Genomic DNA, 19442 nt, shown 5'->3' on the forward strand with positions numbered 1-19442 from the left:
TATATGTCCTAAAGCCCATGACTTTTATACATTTATCTCCAACAAACTTGGAGTATTGGTGGTGTTTAATGTGTAAGAAACAAAATAATCTCATCCTCACTAGTTATACCTGTTAACTTTTCTACTGTTACCTGTCAAAATGGCTGCGGCGGCCCATTTCACTTATTTAGATATGTCAATGGGTTCACTGGAACGTCATTGGTGTAAGTCAACATGATCAGCAAACACGCCGTTTTGCAATCACCAATCACATGTGATCATGAATGATCCCATGCATTCTGGTGCCAGTTTATTCATTGAAAGTTCTCGAGGTCATTGTGTCCTCAGCAGATCTTTCACCAACTGTCTGATTTCATTTTAAAGACTACAATGACGAAAAAGCAAGACGACAAAATGGTGGACTTGAAAGATTTATTGAGCACGAAATACACAGCTCTCTTCCTCAATTTTCAAGAAATTAGTTATACTTCATGTTTGTGTCATTACAACGCGTTCCTGCATCAATTCAAGTTAAAGTAGCATCAAGGAAGCAAATATAGAGTCTGAGGGACCTGTTCAGTCGAAGAATCTGATCCTTCCTGGGCATACTGACCTGGAAAGAGCAGGACCAGTTTCAGATATCGTAACGTGACCTAATGTGATGATAGGAGCAGCAGGTGCATCTCTCTTCAACCTGTGGTCCTCCCTACTGCTAGAAGAGTCTGAGGCAGAGTCAACAGCAGCATCAGCAGCAGCATCAGCAGCAACATTTGCAGCAGCATCAGCAGGTGGGGCTGAATCAACAGCCACTGCGGAGGCAACAGGTACAATTTCTGCTGACTCTGATGATTCTGACAGATGACCGCTTAGATCAGGATTGTGGAGAGGGGTCAGTTTATGGTGTTTTAGACCGTGCTTGTGTGACATGCTGCCTGTGTGTATGTGGACAGCTGGTGGTGAGACAGGAACTGCAGCCACAGTGCTGTTGGCATCCACAACAGGCACCTGGAAGATGAAAAGCATCGGCAAAATCTAAGTTGTTTTAAGTTCAAGACTCATTTTTTGGCCATTGAAATGTATCTGGAGACACAGCATGTTATTACCATGGGAATGTGGAACATCTTGCACTGCAAAACGTGAGAACGTGTAAAACCTTTAGCAGTACAAATGCCACGCTCCTGGTAGAAAGAAAGAAAGAGAAACACAATTTACCCTTCATTTTGAATGGTTTGAAAACAGCTTACCACCAGGGCTAAAATATGTATATGACATGACACTGGATTATAACACTCGTGTAATTACGCCACTGTATTTTTCAAATAACTGGTCTTTGTGTACTCACAGCCAACGGGTCACTCGTGGGCATGCAGACGTCGTCAGTGCAGTTAGCCTCAGTGACGACATATTCTGCTAAATATTGGTGTCCTCCAGACACAACCTGAAACAAGGCATGTGTATTGGTGTATTGAAATACTGTATAATCACCAATGAACAGTACATTGGAACTGGTAAGTGTAAACACTTTACACTAAAGCCAACCTGTGACGATATCCTTCCAACCTCCAGAATAGCATAAGTCACATTCCCAGTATTGTTATTAAAGGTTGCCAAAGAGGTGTGCACAAAGTCCAGTGCTGCGGTGTCATTCAGTGGGAGGAGGTTGAAACAGCCCACGCAGTCCTCGGTTGATTCTATATGCAAGTACAGAGAAAGACACGTGCAGGTTCATGTGTGTAGAATGTCACTGGCGTGCTCTGTGTGTGTGCTTCGATACGGATGAGTGTACAGTCAGATCAGTCATACCCTCTGTTTTACACTTGAATGCGGTGACAGTCAGCACTCCTCCGACTTTCTTCAGCACTACATCACAGTCTCCTTCCACTGCCTGGTTAAAGAAAGAATACATCAGTCTGCCTTTCAGTTTTCACTGTCACATATCTTAAATGTATTGTTCTCTTTTCATTTGGGTAAGATGTGTATGTGTATGACACCATATGTATGCATTAGTCTCACCGTCATCATTTTGGGTCTGACTGTGCAGTTTGCAACAGGTGTGGGGTCCAACACATGACAGTCTGTCTCCAGCAGGTCAACTTCTAGAACATAGGTGTCAGTTCCATTGAGCTATGGATGGATAAAAGAAAAAGGATATGTATATATATGTATATATATGTATATATATATATATATATATATATATATTTATATATGAGAAATGTGACATTTTGAAGTCTTATCTTTCCTGATCAAACATCAACTGTGTAGAAATATCATGAAAGGATCATGTCTTAACTGAGATCTGTGTACAGTGATTATGTATGGAACAATACATTTAATGACATTGTTTATCTGATAGGAGAAGACACAGCTACTTTGCGTATAATTTGACAACATCCACTCGAGGACTTACCCCGGGGAAGATCTTGATATCCTCGATCCTGTTCAGCTCATACTTGTAGCCATGAGTGTGCTGGGCATTGAGGTAATCCCTGGCCAACAGAGCAGCCTCCTCTGCCTCAGGTGAGTCGCACAGAGGACGTAAAACATTGACCTGAGCACATGCCCCCGCCAGCAGTACCAGAACCACAGTGATGCTCAGGGTCTTCATGTCTGCGATAGATGCAGAGTCTCAGAAAAGTGGCGCTTATAAGGGCAAGGACGGGAAGAAAAACCTGTAGCTCCTGGTGTATATATCCTGTACTTTAAACAGGAAAACAGAGCCAAGTTAAACAAAGTGATCATCCCTCCTGACTCCTGTGACTCATGTGGGTTGTACTCTGTTTTCGGACCACTGCCAAAACAAATTTAAGTTGAATAAAGTCTAGCATGGGACTTTAAATCAGAGACAATTCACTGTTTTACTTCTTAGAAAGACACTGGCAAACATCTGATCTCTCCTCTGACAGCTGACATGACAGATCTTTGAGTGAAATATCATATTAAAACATGAGTCGTGTCCAAGCACCCACATTGTGTAATCAGTTGTCTGTGTCCTCAGAGGTCAATCAGAGCTGCACAGCAGGGCCTCAGTGTCTGCGGGGGATTCAGAGAGACTTGCTCAATGACGATTCCACAAAGAGGATGTTTGCCAATTGGGGTGGTGGGGGTCAGAGTTAAGGGACATGGATGCACATTGCTTTCCTCTTAATATTTGCTCCCTATTGCACCATCTGGACAAGACTTTCCAGGTCAGGATGAGGACACAACCAGAGATCTTCTCGATCTGAGGTCAGTAATAAAGCACTTCTATGAGACCTCCATGTTTGTTCTGTTTTTATCTCTCCTTTTTTTTAGGTAACCTACATTTACAAAAAACTTTTTATTATATGTCCTAAAGATTCCCTGATGACCTTTACATGACCGATCCATCCATTATTTTTAAAGCACTTGTTCTGTACAGAATGATAACTAGAGGACATACATCTAAAACAACTAATATAAACTACAAATAAGACATACAACATAACAGCAAACAATGAACCACAATAAAAACATAAAATAAATAAAAAAATCAATAGAAATAATAAAGATTATCTATCACTCAAATCCTTACTTTTACAGAAGGTGGCTTTCAGGCTGTGGAGCGCACTGAAATTCAGATTTTAATTTCCAAATAGCTACATTCTTAAAGAGAATGTTTTTTCTTAAAAAAATCTTCTCTTTTCTCTGAAGTTCTTAGGATCATTGAGTATTTGTGTTAGTATTATTATTGTAGGAAATCATTTTTAGTCACATCTGATCGGTTGGCGCCATGGTGATAATCCTAATCCCATGATAACTACAATCCCAGATGATTTATAGTCACAAAATGTGTCTTGAGTGAGATCGTATGAGAACACAGCAGCAAAAAGCTCCAGGTCATGTTAGGACCTGACAGGTGTCACCCTGCACGTGGGTGATCCAGACTCTCTCCTGCTTCTGTGAACTTGTCTCACCCACCACTCATGTGTCATAACTTGTGCAGGAGTGATTTATGTAACAATACATGTATTCTTTGCTGCAGCAGATCTGGAATACAACACCAGATGGAAGCAAAGGCAAATAAATGGAGGGAAAAAAAATCAAAGACAGCAGCATAAAATCTACAGTTAGTGCTGCAGCGTACAAGCTTTCTGACCTGACCTTCCCAAAACTCCATGTGTACCATGTGACCCTGCATCAGACTCTTCTAGATGCACCAAACACAGCCACCACTCATGAGGAGGAAGAGGTCAGAGTGTCTCATCTGTCCCGGTGAGCCAAGAGACGCTTGTTTTTGTGTAAAAACAGCTGTGGATGTAGTCCTGATTTGGGGTTTTTCAGAGCAAAGAAACTCGTGGGATCAGATCTCAACTTAAAAATAAAAGAAAAAGCTCCAACAGAGCTCACAGTTCATTTACACACCAGTGCAGCAGCTGTTGTGTCACCACTAAAGCTTCAGGGAACACGCTTAGCAAAGCAAGGTGAATTTGTTAGTCTGGTTAGTTAGTTAGTTTATTTCGGTCACAGGTATTCACAAATAAATGCAGGTACATTTGTGTTGACACATCTTAACACACATTTTTTATAAATTAAATAGCAGCATTCTGCACAAGAGAAATAGACAGAAAAGGCGTCGGTTGGTGTCGTGCTTATGTTACCTGTCAGCGTGGGATTTATAAAACAAAAACCCCGATGATCAAAACAAGAAAACACATTTATATCCTAGTGTCTGTAGGTTCAGGAATAATGAATGACTTGGTTCGTTATAAGTAGAGTTGGCGATGATTCTTAAAGCCAAATGAAAATCTGCCTGTCCTCCTCCGTCCACTCTTTGCAGAAACAGGTTACAGGGGACAAATGTGACACCTATGGACCGTTCAGTGACACTGCAGAGCCACAGCCAAACCTCTGCTGAGGTTCCCATCAGGACATTGCACTGTTGTCACTCCAGGTCAGGACAAGACTTCGAACACAGATGAGAGATTCACTTCTATAAAGTCTCACCAGAGTGACGTCAGCCTTAACGCACTGCTCAAGGACATCCTTGCAAGATCTTTTAAGCTTTTCTTACCTTTATTTTTGGGTTTATATATATTTTTTTTTATTACGTTGCACTTCGAGATGACAGTAGTTCCTCAATGAGTATGTATGTATTTTTTATTCTACATATCACCTATTGTAAATGCAGAATATCCTGTATTCATTTATTTTAGGTCACATACATGCACAACGTCTCAGCTATAGACAGGTAATCGGTTCTTGCCTGGACAATCAAATAAAATAGAGTCTAATTACAATTCATTTCTGCAGAAAGAGTTATTTTGCAAAACTAAAAAAAAAAATGAAGGCACAAGGGAAAAACAACAAAAGATATTATACACTTATAAAAAATTATACAATATAAAATATTAATCACCAAATTAATTAATTTAGATGATCTGTAGCCATGATGATCTGTTTTTGCTTTTGTGAGGATTATGTTCTTGGGTCATGTCAGTACATTTTTGGAATACATTTGTTCTCTGAGGTTTGCTGCAAATGAACCTTAAATGTAAAAAACAAACAATGTTGTGTGTTGTAATAACATTATTGGCCACAGAGAGTCACCAAACTCTCTGTGGCCAATAATGTGACATTTCCCACTCATCAAATAATCTCTTCTAGATGTCTGCGCAGTAATAGACAAGGAGGGGCCTAATCATTAATGTAGAATCCCCAATCGACTTCTGGCTCATCATCGAAGCGGATGACGAGGTAGGACACCAGCTGGAAGAGGTTCTGCCACAGGCCTAAGAAGAGGTACAGATAGAAGTCGCTGACGTCTATTTGGCAATGATCCCCCGAATAATTCATGTCACACACACACTCAAAGCTGTTCACGTAGTTGACACAGAAGCCTCCGTTCATACATGGGTCTGAGGCACATTCGTCAACATCCTTCTCACACCTGGGAAGAACAACAAGAACACAGACATTAAGGCATTACAACACACATTTAAATCATATTTGCAAAAGCAGCCCGACAGGAAAAAACAGATTGTACATATTTAATAAGAAGGAGTGAGTGAGCAATATCTTAAGAATGTTTGTTTATCTCAATGTTAGACAGTCTTTTCCACTGGGAAATTAAAGTTTGTGCTGCTCTGTAAACCAAAGTCGAAAGAGAAGTGGGTGATCCACTGCTGGTTATTATTGTTAATGAAAAATAAGGAATATTAAAATTGAAATCATTTTTTTAATATCTGTTAACTGAAACAAAAAAAAAAAGAATGATATCTTTCAGTTCCAGATACCTATGGCTAAATGTTTGGTGCCTTTGTAAATGGTTAACTAAGGCATTATATTGTTGAAATTGCACTTATTTTCTCAAGAAATGTCAGGCTATTCATAACATGTTTTGTAAAAAGATACTTCACTAAACCTAAAACAAAGAGAAGAATTTAGTTGTTCATAGGTTATTATGCTATTATGTCACTTGTAAATTGTGCTGTATGTGAACTTAATTAAGTTAATGAGTATAAAGAGGACTGTCCTACCACTGTCCTGTGAAGCCCGGCAGGCAGTGACAGGTGTTGAATTTTGAGCAGCTCCCTCCGTTATAGCAGCTGTATTTCCATCTTGTACCCATACATGTAGACACAGGCAGCTGAGGAAGTCTTAACAGACAAAAGAACAAAGAATGTCACTGTCAACCACTTGAATCGAGTTATTATGTACTTGTTTTATTGGAACAGTGTCGTTTTTTTTAAATGCAAAGGCACTTACGGATTTGTCTCAATGTACCATGGGATCTCAGGGACTTTGTCGCTGAAAGAAACACATCCGTCAGAGCTTGTTCGCACAACCGTGAGTGTGACGTCAGAGAGGTATAAATGAAGTTTTAATGAACTCACTTGCAGTATTGGCCGGTCATGTTCTGAAGGCAGAGGCATGAGTAGGTCTGGACGCCTTTGAGGCAAGTAGCACCGTTGCTGCAATTGCTGTTTTCACACATGTCGACTTCAACCTCACACTGTTCACCACTGTAGCCCGGCTCACACACACACCTGAATCCGCCCGGGTAATTGGTACAGTTGCCGTAGATGCACGGACCTGAGACACAGGCGTCTATTGGATGTTGACACAGCGGCCCTGTCCACTCAGAGGGACATGTGCAGTGATGCAGGTCAAAGAGATCCTCGCACACACCCTGGTTCTCACAGGGGTTGCGTGCGCACACACTGGATCCCGAGCAGCTGTGCTGCAGGGCATCGTTGCCATTCATCCTCACAAACTGCTCCTCCTGAGGTCTGGGGAGGTTCAACCTTCTGTCCGAGTGGAAAGGAAGGAGAAGGCCTCCGATCTCCACAGAACCCAGACAACCAGACAGTTTCATTCTAGTGTCCAGACTGCGTCCACCTACAAAAATGTCTGCTCCCTCCCTGAGGAAATCCAGGTTTCCTGTAGCTGTTCTGGACATGCTTTGCTCCCTCTGGCTTCCGTCCACATCCATGATCCACCTGGAGGCTGGTAGTGTCTTGCTCTCCATGCTGAGCTCCACTGTGTGCCACACTCCATCACTGATGGCACCTTGGCTTTGAACTGTCACCTTGGAGGGATCCTTTTCATCCCCAGCCTTGATCTCCGTGACCAAATGAGAGTTGTGGAGGAACACGGTGAGGTAGGCTGAGCCCTGTTGTCCGTGCAGTAAGGTGGCAGTGGACTGTCTTGTGCGGACGCTCAGGGACAGGCTGGTAAGGTTGCGGCTAATCTTGCCGTTGCTCCGGTAGTGCAGAACACTGCTTTCATCCCGAAATGTCACATTAGACAAACCTGAGGACAGAGGTAGACTAAACAGTATGAACTTAAATGGTATTTTAGCATTCCATGTAGTTCTCTATCATTAACATTTAATCTGTTTCAACACAGAAATGAAGTGCACTTATTTTATGTGCGGTAATGTGGTTTCAATTGATAAAACAAGCACTGTAAACTAACTAACCCAGCCATTTAAAGCCATTTCTAAACGCACATTTTTGCACTTAAATACACTACAAATACACTGCTGTGGGCTGTGTCAGCTCTGCTCCACTGTGAAGGAAGACTTGTCATCATTATCGTTCACAGACATGTGGCACTCAGACTTAATCTGAGCAGGGATTACCTCGTCTTAGGGGAATCCCATAGGATCCCTGCCTCAACTCTTTTCCCCGCGGTAATCAACCACCCGGTAATTAAACAGCACCTGCACCAGTGAGTGCCTTGAGAGGACGGCACAGTGCAGGACGCCCCAAAGGAAGATCAGAAACATTGACAGTGAATCTTCTTTTCGCACGTCACAAACAGGAATAGCCACCAAGGTTGTACACTGTTGTTGTACAGTACTATTTCAAGGATAGCGCCTGCACCATGGCCATTATTAACCCTTAGAACACATATAGCTGCTTTTTTGCCACTATGTCCATATAAGGAGTTGTGTATTATTCCCACAGCAATTTACCAAGGGTGCTCCTGCGGCACAGATCTGCGCGAGCACTAACTGTTATATTTTTAGGACAGGAGTAGTGGCCGTGAAATCACCCGTAAGAAACTGAACTCCTATTCCGAAGCCCAGCGAATTGACCTGCGGCCTGTTGAGGGTTTTGGACACCAGCAACCAATCACATGCTTCTTAATGGGAACATCATTTAAAAAGAATCCCATCATGTTCTATGGAAGACCTAAAACTAGTCATTGAGACCATTGATGTTTACTGACTGATTATGTGAGAAGTAGGTCGTAGTTTCCCCTTGGACTTCCATTCAAATTGTCCTCTGGCTGTTCAGTATATTGTTATTTATTCAGCAAACTGGAAGACTATGTTAATTTTTCTTTCATATGGTTTATTGTTCTCAGGATACTTACACTCAAAGCCCTGAGAGCGGGGCTGACAAACGGCACTGGCGGGGCAGGGAGACAGCTCGCACCATTTCACCTTCTCACAGCGCTGCCCTGCAGTGTTGGGGGGGCAATTACAGATGAAATCATCCCACATGGAGTAACACACTCCCCCATTGAGACAGGGATTGACCTGATAAAGGATGTCAAACAGTACAAATGAATCCACTGCAAGTTCTACGTGCTACGGGTGCAGGTAAATGTCTCACTAACTGTTGACTCACAGCACAGGCGTCGTCACTGCTGCATCCTTTTGCGACACTGATGAGTTTTCCCAGGCTGTGAGATTCCACTGGACTTTGTATGGGATAGAACTGCAGCCGTTTGCTGTTAATCCTCAGGTCCTGTACACATCCCTTAAAGTAGCCACCAAACTTAGCTGAGGCCCTTGATTCTGGCAGCCCACCAACGAAAACCAGATCCCCAGAGTGGGCTTTGGTGTGCCTGATGGACATGGAGCCCTGGTCTTGGGCCGACTGGAACAAGTTGGCTGCTATTCCTTCCATCTTCACAGTCAATAAATGGAAGTGTCCATCGCTGATAGGCGTCTGACCAACAAGGCTCTCAAAGTTGTTGACCTGGACTTTGACCCTGCCTTCCTCTAACCACAAGCGGAGGTACTGACTGGTGCTGTTGGCCAGGATGAGGAGAAGGCCACTGGACTGTCTGGTGCGAATGAACATGGATATGATTACGGCATCACCTGGGTCCTCATTCAAGGAGAAGACGGCGTAACTCTCCTGGTCTTTGTTTCCAAACCTTGCAGTGATATACTCTGTATGGGTACAGGCGGTGGAGAGAGAGAGAGAGAGAGAGAGAGAGAGAGAGAGTGTGTGCATGAGAGAAAGTCAAACACTGTACGTTGTTAGGTGAAAATGCTTACATCCAATAACTATGATGTTACTGTCAGCATTTTTTTTTTTTTGCTTTGTATAAACTGTAAATGGGGAACATCTAGTCTGGATTAAGTGGAAATGTACCCCACACCATCTCTAAAGCTAACTAAAAGAATCAGAATTGGGTTAATTGCCAATATATAGTATAGCTTACTGAATGCAATACAATACAAGGAATGTGTTCTGGTTGTTGGTGCAAAACAAGAGCAAAAATGAATCAAATAAATAATATAAAAATAAAATAAAGTGCATTTTAAAAGATGTGCAATATGTCAGAGCAAGAGATAAGATCCTGCATAATTTATGCACTTTTACTTTTTACACAATTACTTCTCTATAGGAGTGGGAGTGGCAACAACCAGGTCTGTTGTGACCAACAGATCAACATCACAAAACTGCCCATCAGACAGAAACCCTGCTTGCAAGTTATATTTGGCACAGTGAAGCCCACTCCGCCCTTCTCACCTGTAGAAACACCTGTAATGGCCCAGTACAACCAAGTAAATGCAGATATTCCCTTTTTCAGAAACTGATTGCAGCTGGCAGAAAATGATAGAATTTCTTGTTTAATGGTTATATTTGACAAATATATGGGCATCATCCATTGCCCTTTACGTGAAAAAAATGTTAAGGAAATGGCCAGTACAACCAACAACAGTAAAGGTCAGTGTTTCCCTTGCTAAAACTTGATTACAGTTGCCAAAAAGAAAACCCGGGTTTTTTTTTAATCCTCAGCCCAGGTGTTGCTGTGAGTGCCTCCTAATTGCATGATTGAGTGGCTTGAGCACGGTGCTATTTCTACTGCCTCTGTAAGCTCCTTTAAAGTTCACAAACTCTATTATCCTGAAACCAGTGAGATTTCTGCAGTGAGGCCACTGAGGTTGAACTTGGTGTTGCCCTTGTCACGTGTCAAGGAGAACATGCAGACAATTGTGTGGATGGCGGTTTTTCTTCGTGGCACATGGGATGGAAAATTGTGAAACCAAAAAATTATGAACCAAAAAAATACATAAAAAGTCTAGTGTAGGACATTTAGGAGGGTTTAATGGCAGAAGTTTAACATAGTACAAGCCATAAGTATGTTTATATAAATGTATAACCTCTTTAAAATAAAAAAGTTTGGCTTTCTAGCTTTAAATTTGCATTCAGAGGTGTTGGTGCGTGTGCAAGTGGCACTTACCCTCGGCACAGTCGTGTCCCTCATATGGTCTGTGGCACTCACACGTATAGCTCCTCCAGCCCTGGCTGACACAGCGTCCGCGGTTCTGACAAGGGCTGCTTTCACACTTGTCTTTGTCACTGCATCCCACAGTAATGTTTGTCTGAGTGTCTGAATTCTCTGGCTCTGGTAACACCAGATGTGAATCCACAAACACATCTCTGAAGCAGCCAAGAAAAGCAGATGGGTACTCTGCTTCATCCACTGCTCTGTCCAAACCTCTCGCTGCTCCTATGAAGAGGCTTTGACGGACTATTCCTGGCTTGGTGAGAGCAGAAGTTCTGTCCAGCAGCTGGACTCCAACACTGGAGTCTCTTGGACAGTCTCTTTCAGTGCAGAGCAACCTGATGTGGCTGACCACACTGCCCAGTGATGCTTCTACTGTGTGCCACTTCTGGTTTGACAGGTACTCTGGGAGTTCTTGAACCAGTGTCCTTGTGGCTTGACCTTTCAGGCTGCGGAGGGCAAGATGCCCATCCTTCAGCTCGATGCTGAGGAGCAGGTCATCCACTCGGCGCTGCATGAGTGTACCATCTGTTCTCTCTGTCTTGAAGCTGAATTTGACACGAAGAGGAGCCTCTGGGTACCGAAGCTGTGTCTCTATGTAAATGTAGCCTTCGGACTCAAATGAAAAGACAGTGGGGGTTTTGCATTTTGGGCTTGTGAAGCCAGCAAGGCAGACACATGTGTAAGTGTGCTGGTCATTCACAAGTAACGGAGAACAAACTCCTCCGTTCTCACACTGGTCGACATCACAGCCTGAAAGTGCAACTGTGCAATTCTCACCCCCATAGAGGCGTCCATTTTGTCTCTGCTGGGAGCAAAGGCATTTGAATCCCCCACTGTGGCTCTCACATATGCCACCATTTTGGCACGGCTGCAGTTCACATCCACTGATGTCCTCACTTGACAAAGTGCCTGTAAAGACAAGACACAAGTTTGTACACTTAATATTCTACTTGGTCTGAGATATTTGACCCTGCTATGTGTTATTAAAATGAAAAACAAACAAAAATGAACAGACAATTATTACTAAAATAATCAGTTTAGTTTCAAAATATCTAGACTCTACACTAATTTGGGTGTAGTATATCATAGTACACCGAGCACATATGCCACTATTTCTTACCATTACTATTATGTGAAAAGACAATAAGAGGAAATTCAAGAAACTACACAAATCATTCTGGCCTAGAAATATGATAAGCCTTCCTCCCGTAGCCAAATATTACCTGCATAAAGCAACCATAACATCCACACATGAATGCTGTACTGCAGCATTGTTCACAAAGGTTGTCCAAATGTCTAGATGTTTGGCAGTATCTTCATTTCAGGTCAGTGACAGGTGTCGAGCACATAATAGGTGTGCGGCTCCATCTTCAGCTCTGCTCCTCCACACATGTGCCTGCTTACTGAAACGCATGGAGTGCTGCTCTCCAGACAGAAGGGATTAAGCTAATGCACTTACAATGCCTTACAATTCACATGTTGGTGAAGGGAGAGGTTCATCCAGGAGCCTAATACTGGTATTTTAAATTTTCCCTGACCATAGTATGATCAATGATCAATGAATCAATGAAAATGGATGAACTGCAATTTAGTTAAAATATTGTTTTCACATGTCAAACACATTAACTATACATACTGTACATATCCCTTATTACCAATATAGACATGGAGATGTGTATGTGTGCATGCACACTATACTACAGGGTGTTAGGGTTAAGACTTTATTAAAACTTTATTAATTCCCGTGGGGAAATTTGCCCTCTGCATTTTATTCATCCTCTTCTAGGAACCTTTCAAGAACTAGGAACAGTGGGCAGCCACTGAGCAGCACACAGGAAGCGACTCAAAGACTGAATATCAGTGCTGGTGATGACCCACACAGACACGGCGTGAACATACAAACTCAACATAGGAAGGACCTAGAAGGGACTGGGGTTTGAACCTGGGACTTTCATATATATCTATATATATATATCTATATATATATATATATATATATATATATATATATATATATATATATATATGTATATATATATATATATATACACATATATATACATATATATGTATACATATATACAGTGTATATATATATGTGTATATATACTGTATATGTGTGTGTGTGTGGTGAAATAAGAAAATACAGTTTTCTAAGCTGAAGAGGTGGTTAGTAGCTAATCGCAGAATGCTATGTGCTTAGAGACTACATTACCCATGATCCCTTCGCGCGCCGAACGCTCTTGTAATCCGTGTGAAACTGTCCTTTTCGCTGGATTCGTGTCTCAGCTTTTATGTTTTTGCACAGAATGAAGACATGTGAGTATCACAGCTCGTTATTATCCCCCGCGTGTTGTTGTTTTTCCTCGGATTTTTCCTCCGAGCAAAAAGCGTGAGAGGACAAAAGCGAAAACAACCAATGGGCGAACAGTTTGTTACAGGGTCCGACATTTTCGTGTGATGGCGACGTTTGGGCTTCACATTATGACGAGGAAATCACCATTCGTCTGTTTGTTTTCCACTTTACGTTTGTTGGCTCGTGTGGTACGGTGTTATTTAGACTTGACCCGCGTCTCTCAGGTAAAATGTGTCCCTTAAATTAAGACGTGTTAAAGTTAATTCAAGGCGAGGGTCGTTTGTCAACGCTCTCCTCGGAGGGGGGTCTGCTCGTCACACTCCTGTGTTCACCTTATGTCAGGGGGTCCTTTAGGTGGAGATGCAAACGTGCTAATGTAGCAGTCAGTTGTTCTGTGGAGAGCAGTCTTCTGAGCAGCTTCTCGTAAATACTCATGTGCGTTTGTGCGTTGATAAGTAGCATTTATGCACCTTTAACGTTAGCGTTCGCTAATATTCTGCATAGTTTTATGTGTCAATGTCGACATAATGTCAGTGTGACTGCTGTTAAACCAATGCACCGAAACTCTAAACTGTCACAGTGGTGTTTTTAAACCGATACCGATACTGATATCACAAACTAGAGTATGTGCCGATGATGATATTAGTCATGTTAAAGCCGCGAACAACACATTTGTGCTACACTATTTCGAACACATAATTCTCCAGCTGTGTGACAAATAATCTTCTCTCATAAAGAAGAAATAAAAATCTCACAACGTGACTCAGCCAAAATGCAGTTGCTGATTATTATTTACGTTTTTACAGCCTGTGCGATATTAAGGACTTTTGGATTGAATCGGATTTTATAATTGTAGCTGTCCCATACCGAGTATCATATCGGCTCATCCCTAATAACAGCGGATACTTGGGGATGCAACGATAATCAAGTACTGAATGAATCCCCACTAAACCGATAACGTTTGGAGGAGGATTTACATATTTTTTCTGTATTTTATGGACCAAACAACTGATCAACAATAAAGGAAGTGATTCACAGATTAATCAACAATGATAATACTATTTATTTGCAATCCTATTTATAATTTTGTCCCATGTAACCATCCATTAGGGCTGGGTGGTATGGCGCAAAACGCTACCACATATCAGTCAATAATGATAATGCAATAAATTTCAATTAATTTAAGAATGATACTTGCTTTAGAGTGTAAATAACATAAATTGTGGCTTTTAAAAATGTCAAAAACATCTCACAAATGTGTGGTTAAATATTTTTGTGTAATTCATTGTGTATATTGAACCTTGCTTCCATTCCTATTGAAAACAATCTTATTGTGATAATTTGTCCTGTGTTTTGTAGGAGTGACTCACAGTAGCCCATCAGACACACCAATGAAGAGAAAACCCAGTGCTCCTCTGCGTCCCAAACGCAGCAGGTTGGTCAGAGGCAGAGATGAATGTGCCACAGAGCTGGACTCTGTGCTGGGCTTCAATGTGCCACCGCCCTGCTCTGAAACTGGTCCAGAATCCGCCTCACAAATCCGGCACCTGACTATGTCACAGCAGAGTCACAGCCTCCTCAAGTTTTTAAATGAAGATCGGAGCAGGCAGAAGTTCTGTGATGTGTCTGTGTCTGTGGGTGGGAGGATCTATAAAGCCCACAAGGTGGTTTTGGCCCATGGGAGCAGCTACTTCCATGCAGAGCTGTCCAAAAACCCTACTACAACACATGTGACTCTGGACCATGTAGAGGATTCTGTTTTTCAGCACCTGCTGGGCTTTTTGTATGCCTCTGAGAGTGATGTCAAGGAGACAGACCTCCCAGCTCTTATTGAAGCGGCCCGATTCCTGGATATGATGGATGTACTAAAAATGCTGTGTGAGGAAGGGGAGGTCCATCCTGTAAGTGTGGTCCAGGATCAGGAAGATATGAGAAAGTCTCCTGAGGTAGAAATGATTTCCAGTGACTCACCAGCAGGTGACACAGACATCCAGAGCCCATTTGAGCCAAGCAGCCCGTGCAGTCAACAATTTAGCTTGGACAAGTTAGTGCAGAACCACTTTACTGAGAGTAACAGAGATGTACCGCTAGAAATGTTAACTGAGGAAGAGAAGACGGCAGGTCAGAGGAGTGTTGTCACACGGAGATCTGCTCGAAGGAGGAGAACACCCACAAAGTACAAGAGAGATGATGTGGAGTACATGCTAACCTGTGACTTTTTTGACTGATTTTGGACGACATACTATACTATGGTTTTTTTGACAGTTTTTGAACGACATACTAACCTATGACTGTTTTGACTGATGTTGGTAACTATGACATTTTTGTGAAATTTTGGACGACATACTACAGTATGACATTTTTGTGAAATTTCGGAAGACATTACTAAACTATGACATTTTTTTTATAGTTAGTATGTCGTCCAAAATTGGTCAAAAAAGTCATAGTATATTATGTTGTCCAAAATCAGTCAAAAAATTCATAGGTTACTATGTCGTCCAAAATGTGTCAAAAAAGTCATAGGTTATTATGTCGTCCAAAATGAGTCAAAAAAGTCATAGATTAGTATGTCGTCCAAAATGTGACAATAAAGTCATAGGTTAGTTTGTCGTCCAAAATCGGTCGAAAAGGTCATAGTATAGTATGTCATCCAAAATCAGTCAAAAAAGTCATAGTATAGAATGTCGTCCAAAATGTGACCATAAAGTCATAGTATAGTATGTCATTTAGATGACATACTAAATCATGACATTTTTGTCAAATGTATTGTAAATGCATTTAATGTGTTTGCCAGGATTTAAATTGTGTGTTAACGTAGCCATCACATTTGTTTGGTAATTTTCTCCCCTGCCTTAATAATGCATTTTTATAGAGTGTTTTTTTTTTCCCTATAACCAAAAGTAATCTCCAACCCAAATCCTGTTCTGTGATTGACGTAAGTGATCTGTAAAGCAATTTCAAATGATTTATGAAGCATGTCTGCCTCTACAGAAAAATGTGCCATTTAACTGCTCTGACTGAGTAAATCTTAAAAGAATCAGTCCGATAAAACCCAAAAAGTGTTTTTATTGGTTCTGAAATGTCTCTTCATTTAGATTACGAAAGGTTTCCACATGGAGCCAAGACTACACCTCTGTATACATGCTATGTACTGTAAGTGTGTGTGCAGTCTAGAATAAAGGCAGTCACGGATTTAACAAAAATGGAAAGTGTCTAATGTACTACTGTTGATTTCCATGACAACGTATTAAGTTGCGGCTTAAAATCAGGGCATACCATACTGTGCCCTGTAAGAGTGACATCTCCAACTGCTTCAGTAATGAGCTGTCATCCTCCACAGATGGAGTACGTACAGTCAGCCTCTTGACACTTTTGAGAATTACCCAGTCAGAAACATTTTGAAAGAACACTCAGATATTTTCTCCTGCTATGCAACATTAGGATAGCTTCAAACTGACCAAAATACAGACATTAGAGTGACATTGATCTTCTCATCTCACTGTCATCAAAATTACGAACACAACTGAAAAAGTGTTCCTTTATTACACCTACACATAAATAGCTTTGATTATCATTAGACGCACACAGGTTTTTGGGTCAGAAAATCTTCATATAGCTGTTGCCTGGTTAAACTGTTCTCATAATTGCGCCAACTGTGTGGCACAATCACGCCGACAGAACCCCGGACCACCTCCACAAAACCCTGCGTACAACTCTGCTATCATGTACGCCTCCTGTTGGGTTCCATTCTTGCATGATGCCAGGAGCAAATTCTCCATCTCAATTAATCAATGAGTTCCTAATGGAATGCTTTCCTTTAGGATGAGGCCCATCACAGAGGGGGATTCAGTCAGTGCTGTCGCTGAAGCTGCTCTGATTGCCTGAATACACTCGCAGCTTTGGAGTCACTGCAGATGTCTGCTAATTGTGGTGATTATGGGGAACGGAGGGGGGTAGGAATATGTAATGAATTTCCCATTGCTTTCATGCCTCACATCCTTTGGTTATGTGCATCTGCTACACAAGCGGAGCATCCGCAGGGTTTGCAGTCGTACAAAAGTGACATGGGGGATTGGGCATGTGCCTTTGGATGGGCATCCATTCTAACACCAAGTGCAGCCAGATTGGGTCCATTTATTCTTTTACATTTGTTGGAGATTTTAATTCCTTTCCTCTCTTCTCTTTTTCCTCCTTTGCTGCTACACGGTCTTTACATATGCATGACTCTGTGAATGAGTGGAATAACCTTCCTCACTGGCCAAAATAAGCTCCAAATGACATAATTTCTAATTATTAGTTTTGCGGGCCTTTACAAAATGAACAAATCTACATTCTCAGATGGCTAATACAGCTGAGGAAAAACCCAAAAGATCTTAGATGGTGACTTCTCTGTGAGAGTCCCTTTTGTACAATTGTCATAAATGTCATTCAGTTTGTTGTAGCCTGTATACGAAGTTGGGGGAAATCAGAAAGATATAAATGTATAGTGACACCATGACAAGAATAGCTTTGATATCTCAGGACATTAGCCTTTTCACTTTCTTTCTGCGAGTTATAAAAACAATGTCATCTGAAGCTTGCTGCCGAAACAACTAGCATCCAGTGGTAACAATATTTTTCTATCAGCATTTAAAAAGTTCACATGCATTGAGGGTTTTTGGGGAAACTCATTTTCTAACTACACAGAGAGGAGAGCTTTTTCCACACATTTCCAGTATTTGCTTTAGGGTCGTTATAATTCATGGACAGATATCTCATTTAACTCTCTGCATGGAAGCAAGATCTTTTTATTTGTCAAGGGTAATGTGATATCTGCTTGCAAACAAATTTCAATGCCTTTGTCACTTCTTCACAAATAATGATATACTCTGGCAGTGTTGCATATTGTACGCCCAAGCTAATATGTTGGTGTTGTATGTGCTCAGACGGTGTTAAGATCAGCCTCCTCAAGGACATAACACACTCCCTTGTACTCCCCAAGTGCAGCAGTGCAAGTGAAGGAGTCTGAACTTATAAAGCTTTAATGCAAAACCTGATGCATATGAATCATATGTTGACAAAATCATATCCCGAATGTTGCAGCTGGAAAATCCCAGTTCTATACATGACTATTCATACATTTGTATAACTGGCTTTTATAATATTTAATTTATGTTTTTATTTGTCTATTTTCCTGTCCTGTTTTTTTAAGGTCTGGCAATAATCTGAAGTGAGTTGAACAAATCTCCTTTAATATTACACATAACACTTCAATCTAGTATAAATTGAGAAGAGCCACTTCAAGCATTTGGGGAAAAAAAAAACTATCGCACTGTTAATCCTCAATATGCAAGTAGCTGTAATTTGTAGGAGAAATAAAACTGGTGGATTTGCTCATTAACAAGCCGTATGTAAATGACTTGCACAGATTAACAACCTATTAAATTGAGAGGATTATAGGTGCAATCTGAATTTCTGCACATTCTACATTTTTAATCATTATCATGCCACTCTGGACATACTCTGGACAATGAAGTGGAACAAATCATATTCATACATTTAGCATATTAATGAAGCCAAACATCAGACGTCCTCCACCCTCTGCTGCAAACGCAAACATGCCTCATTTATTGTGGCTGTGCTTTTGCGAGGCAAGAGTTAGCTAATTCCTCAGGGGCGAGTGCCCTTCCTGTCACACTGATCAAAGACTCTGTCGTGATATGAGCATAAACTGCTCTGTGCCTCATCACCGTCAATGTCTGCATGCGCACGACTTTGTGTGTGTGTTTATGTGAGTGTATGTCTATATATATATATATATGTGTGTATATGTGAGATGAAAGTGGGGAGTGTGTGTGTGTGTAGCATCCCCCATCACCAGAGGCTGTATTATGCATTGTTGTTGGCATGGCCTACATGCTCACCCAAGCATAGTCCAGTGTGGTACAGTACACACGTCCCCCTGTCCCCACTGACCTCCCCCGTTGTGTCCGCAGGCTCGCTTCGTTTACCTTTGCTCCTGAATTAATGCTAGTTAGGTGTCACATTAGCTCAGATCTGTTTACCCACTTTGTCAACACAACACAAACTAGCCGTAGTGTGTCACGGTCCGGGGTTATTTGTGCCT

At 41.5% G+C, this 19442-nt stretch overlaps 3 protein-coding genes across 3 annotated transcripts; 1 reads left to right on the forward strand and 2 right to left on the reverse strand.

Annotated features, from left to right (window-relative positions):
• Window positions 1-397: 397 nt before the first annotated feature.
• Window positions 398-2661, reverse strand: ahsg2 (alpha-2-HS-glycoprotein 2). The gene is made up of 7 exons (XM_044033392.1): window positions 2390-2661; window positions 1993-2103; window positions 1783-1864; window positions 1519-1670; window positions 1322-1417; window positions 1083-1157; window positions 398-984 (listed from the first exon to the last, which is right to left on the reverse strand). The coding sequence occupies exons 1-7, from the start codon at window positions 2585-2587 to the stop codon at window positions 556-558; spliced, it is 1143 nt and encodes a 380-aa protein (XP_043889327.1). The 5' UTR covers window positions 2588-2661; the 3' UTR covers window positions 398-555.
• A 2661-nt stretch (window positions 2662-5322) lies between these two features.
• LOC122774173 (protein crumbs homolog 1-like) lies at window positions 5323-12396 on the reverse strand. Its single transcript, XM_044033267.1, has 8 exons — window positions 12204-12396; window positions 10933-11889; window positions 9081-9631; window positions 8824-8989; window positions 6834-7752; window positions 6706-6747; window positions 6477-6596; window positions 5323-5887 (listed from the first exon to the last, which is right to left on the reverse strand). Exons 1-8 carry the CDS (start codon window positions 12250-12252, stop codon window positions 5635-5637), a joined length of 3057 nt encoding a protein of 1018 aa, XP_043889202.1. The 5' UTR covers window positions 12253-12396; the 3' UTR covers window positions 5323-5634.
• A 964-nt stretch (window positions 12397-13360) lies between these two features.
• On the forward strand, window positions 13361-15564 carry LOC122781805 (zinc finger and BTB domain-containing protein 41-like). Its single transcript, XM_044045831.1, has 2 exons — window positions 13361-13560; window positions 14696-15564. Exon 2 carries the CDS (start codon window positions 14728-14730, stop codon window positions 15562-15564), a length of 837 nt encoding a protein of 278 aa, XP_043901766.1. The 5' UTR covers window positions 13361-13560; window positions 14696-14727.
• The last annotated feature ends 3878 nt before the right edge of the window (window positions 15565-19442 follow it).

This window comes from Solea senegalensis, linkage group LG1 (assembly GCF_019176455.1).
Source record: "Solea senegalensis isolate Sse05_10M linkage group LG1, IFAPA_SoseM_1, whole genome shotgun sequence".
In the NCBI taxonomy this organism is placed as follows: Eukaryota; Metazoa; Chordata; class Actinopteri; order Pleuronectiformes; family Soleidae; genus Solea; species Solea senegalensis.

What these genes read in the sequence shown, in the direction of transcription:
- ahsg2 (XM_044033392.1), bottom strand. Translation starts at nt 2,587, where the DNA reads ATGAAGACCCTGAGCATCACTGTGGTTCTGGTACTGCTGGCGGGGGCA. An exon ending in ATTCAAGTGTAAAACAGAGG is followed by an intron (nt 1,671 to 1,782) that starts GTATGACTGATC and finishes ACTTGCATATAG; the next exon opens with AATCAACCGAGGACTGCGTG. An exon ending in CCACGAGTGACCCGTTGGCT is followed by an intron (nt 1,158 to 1,321) that starts GTGAGTACACAA and finishes TCTTTCTACCAG; the next exon opens with GAGCGTGGCATTTGTACTGC.
- LOC122774173 (XM_044033267.1), bottom strand. Translation starts at nt 12,252, where the DNA reads ATGCTGCAGTACAGCATTCATGTGTGGATGTTATGGTTGCTTTATGCA. An exon ending in GCAGTGACGACGCCTGTGCT is followed by an intron (nt 8,990 to 9,080) that starts GTGAGTCAACAG and finishes ATCCTTTATCAG; the next exon opens with GTCAATCCCTGTCTCAATGG. An exon ending in TGGTACATTGAGACAAATCC is followed by an intron (nt 6,597 to 6,705) that starts GTAAGTGCCTTT and finishes TTGTCTGTTAAG; the next exon opens with ACTTCCTCAGCTGCCTGTGT.
- LOC122781805 (XM_044045831.1), top strand. Translation starts at nt 14,728, where the DNA reads ATGAAGAGAAAACCCAGTGCTCCTCTGCGTCCCAAACGCAGCAGGTTG.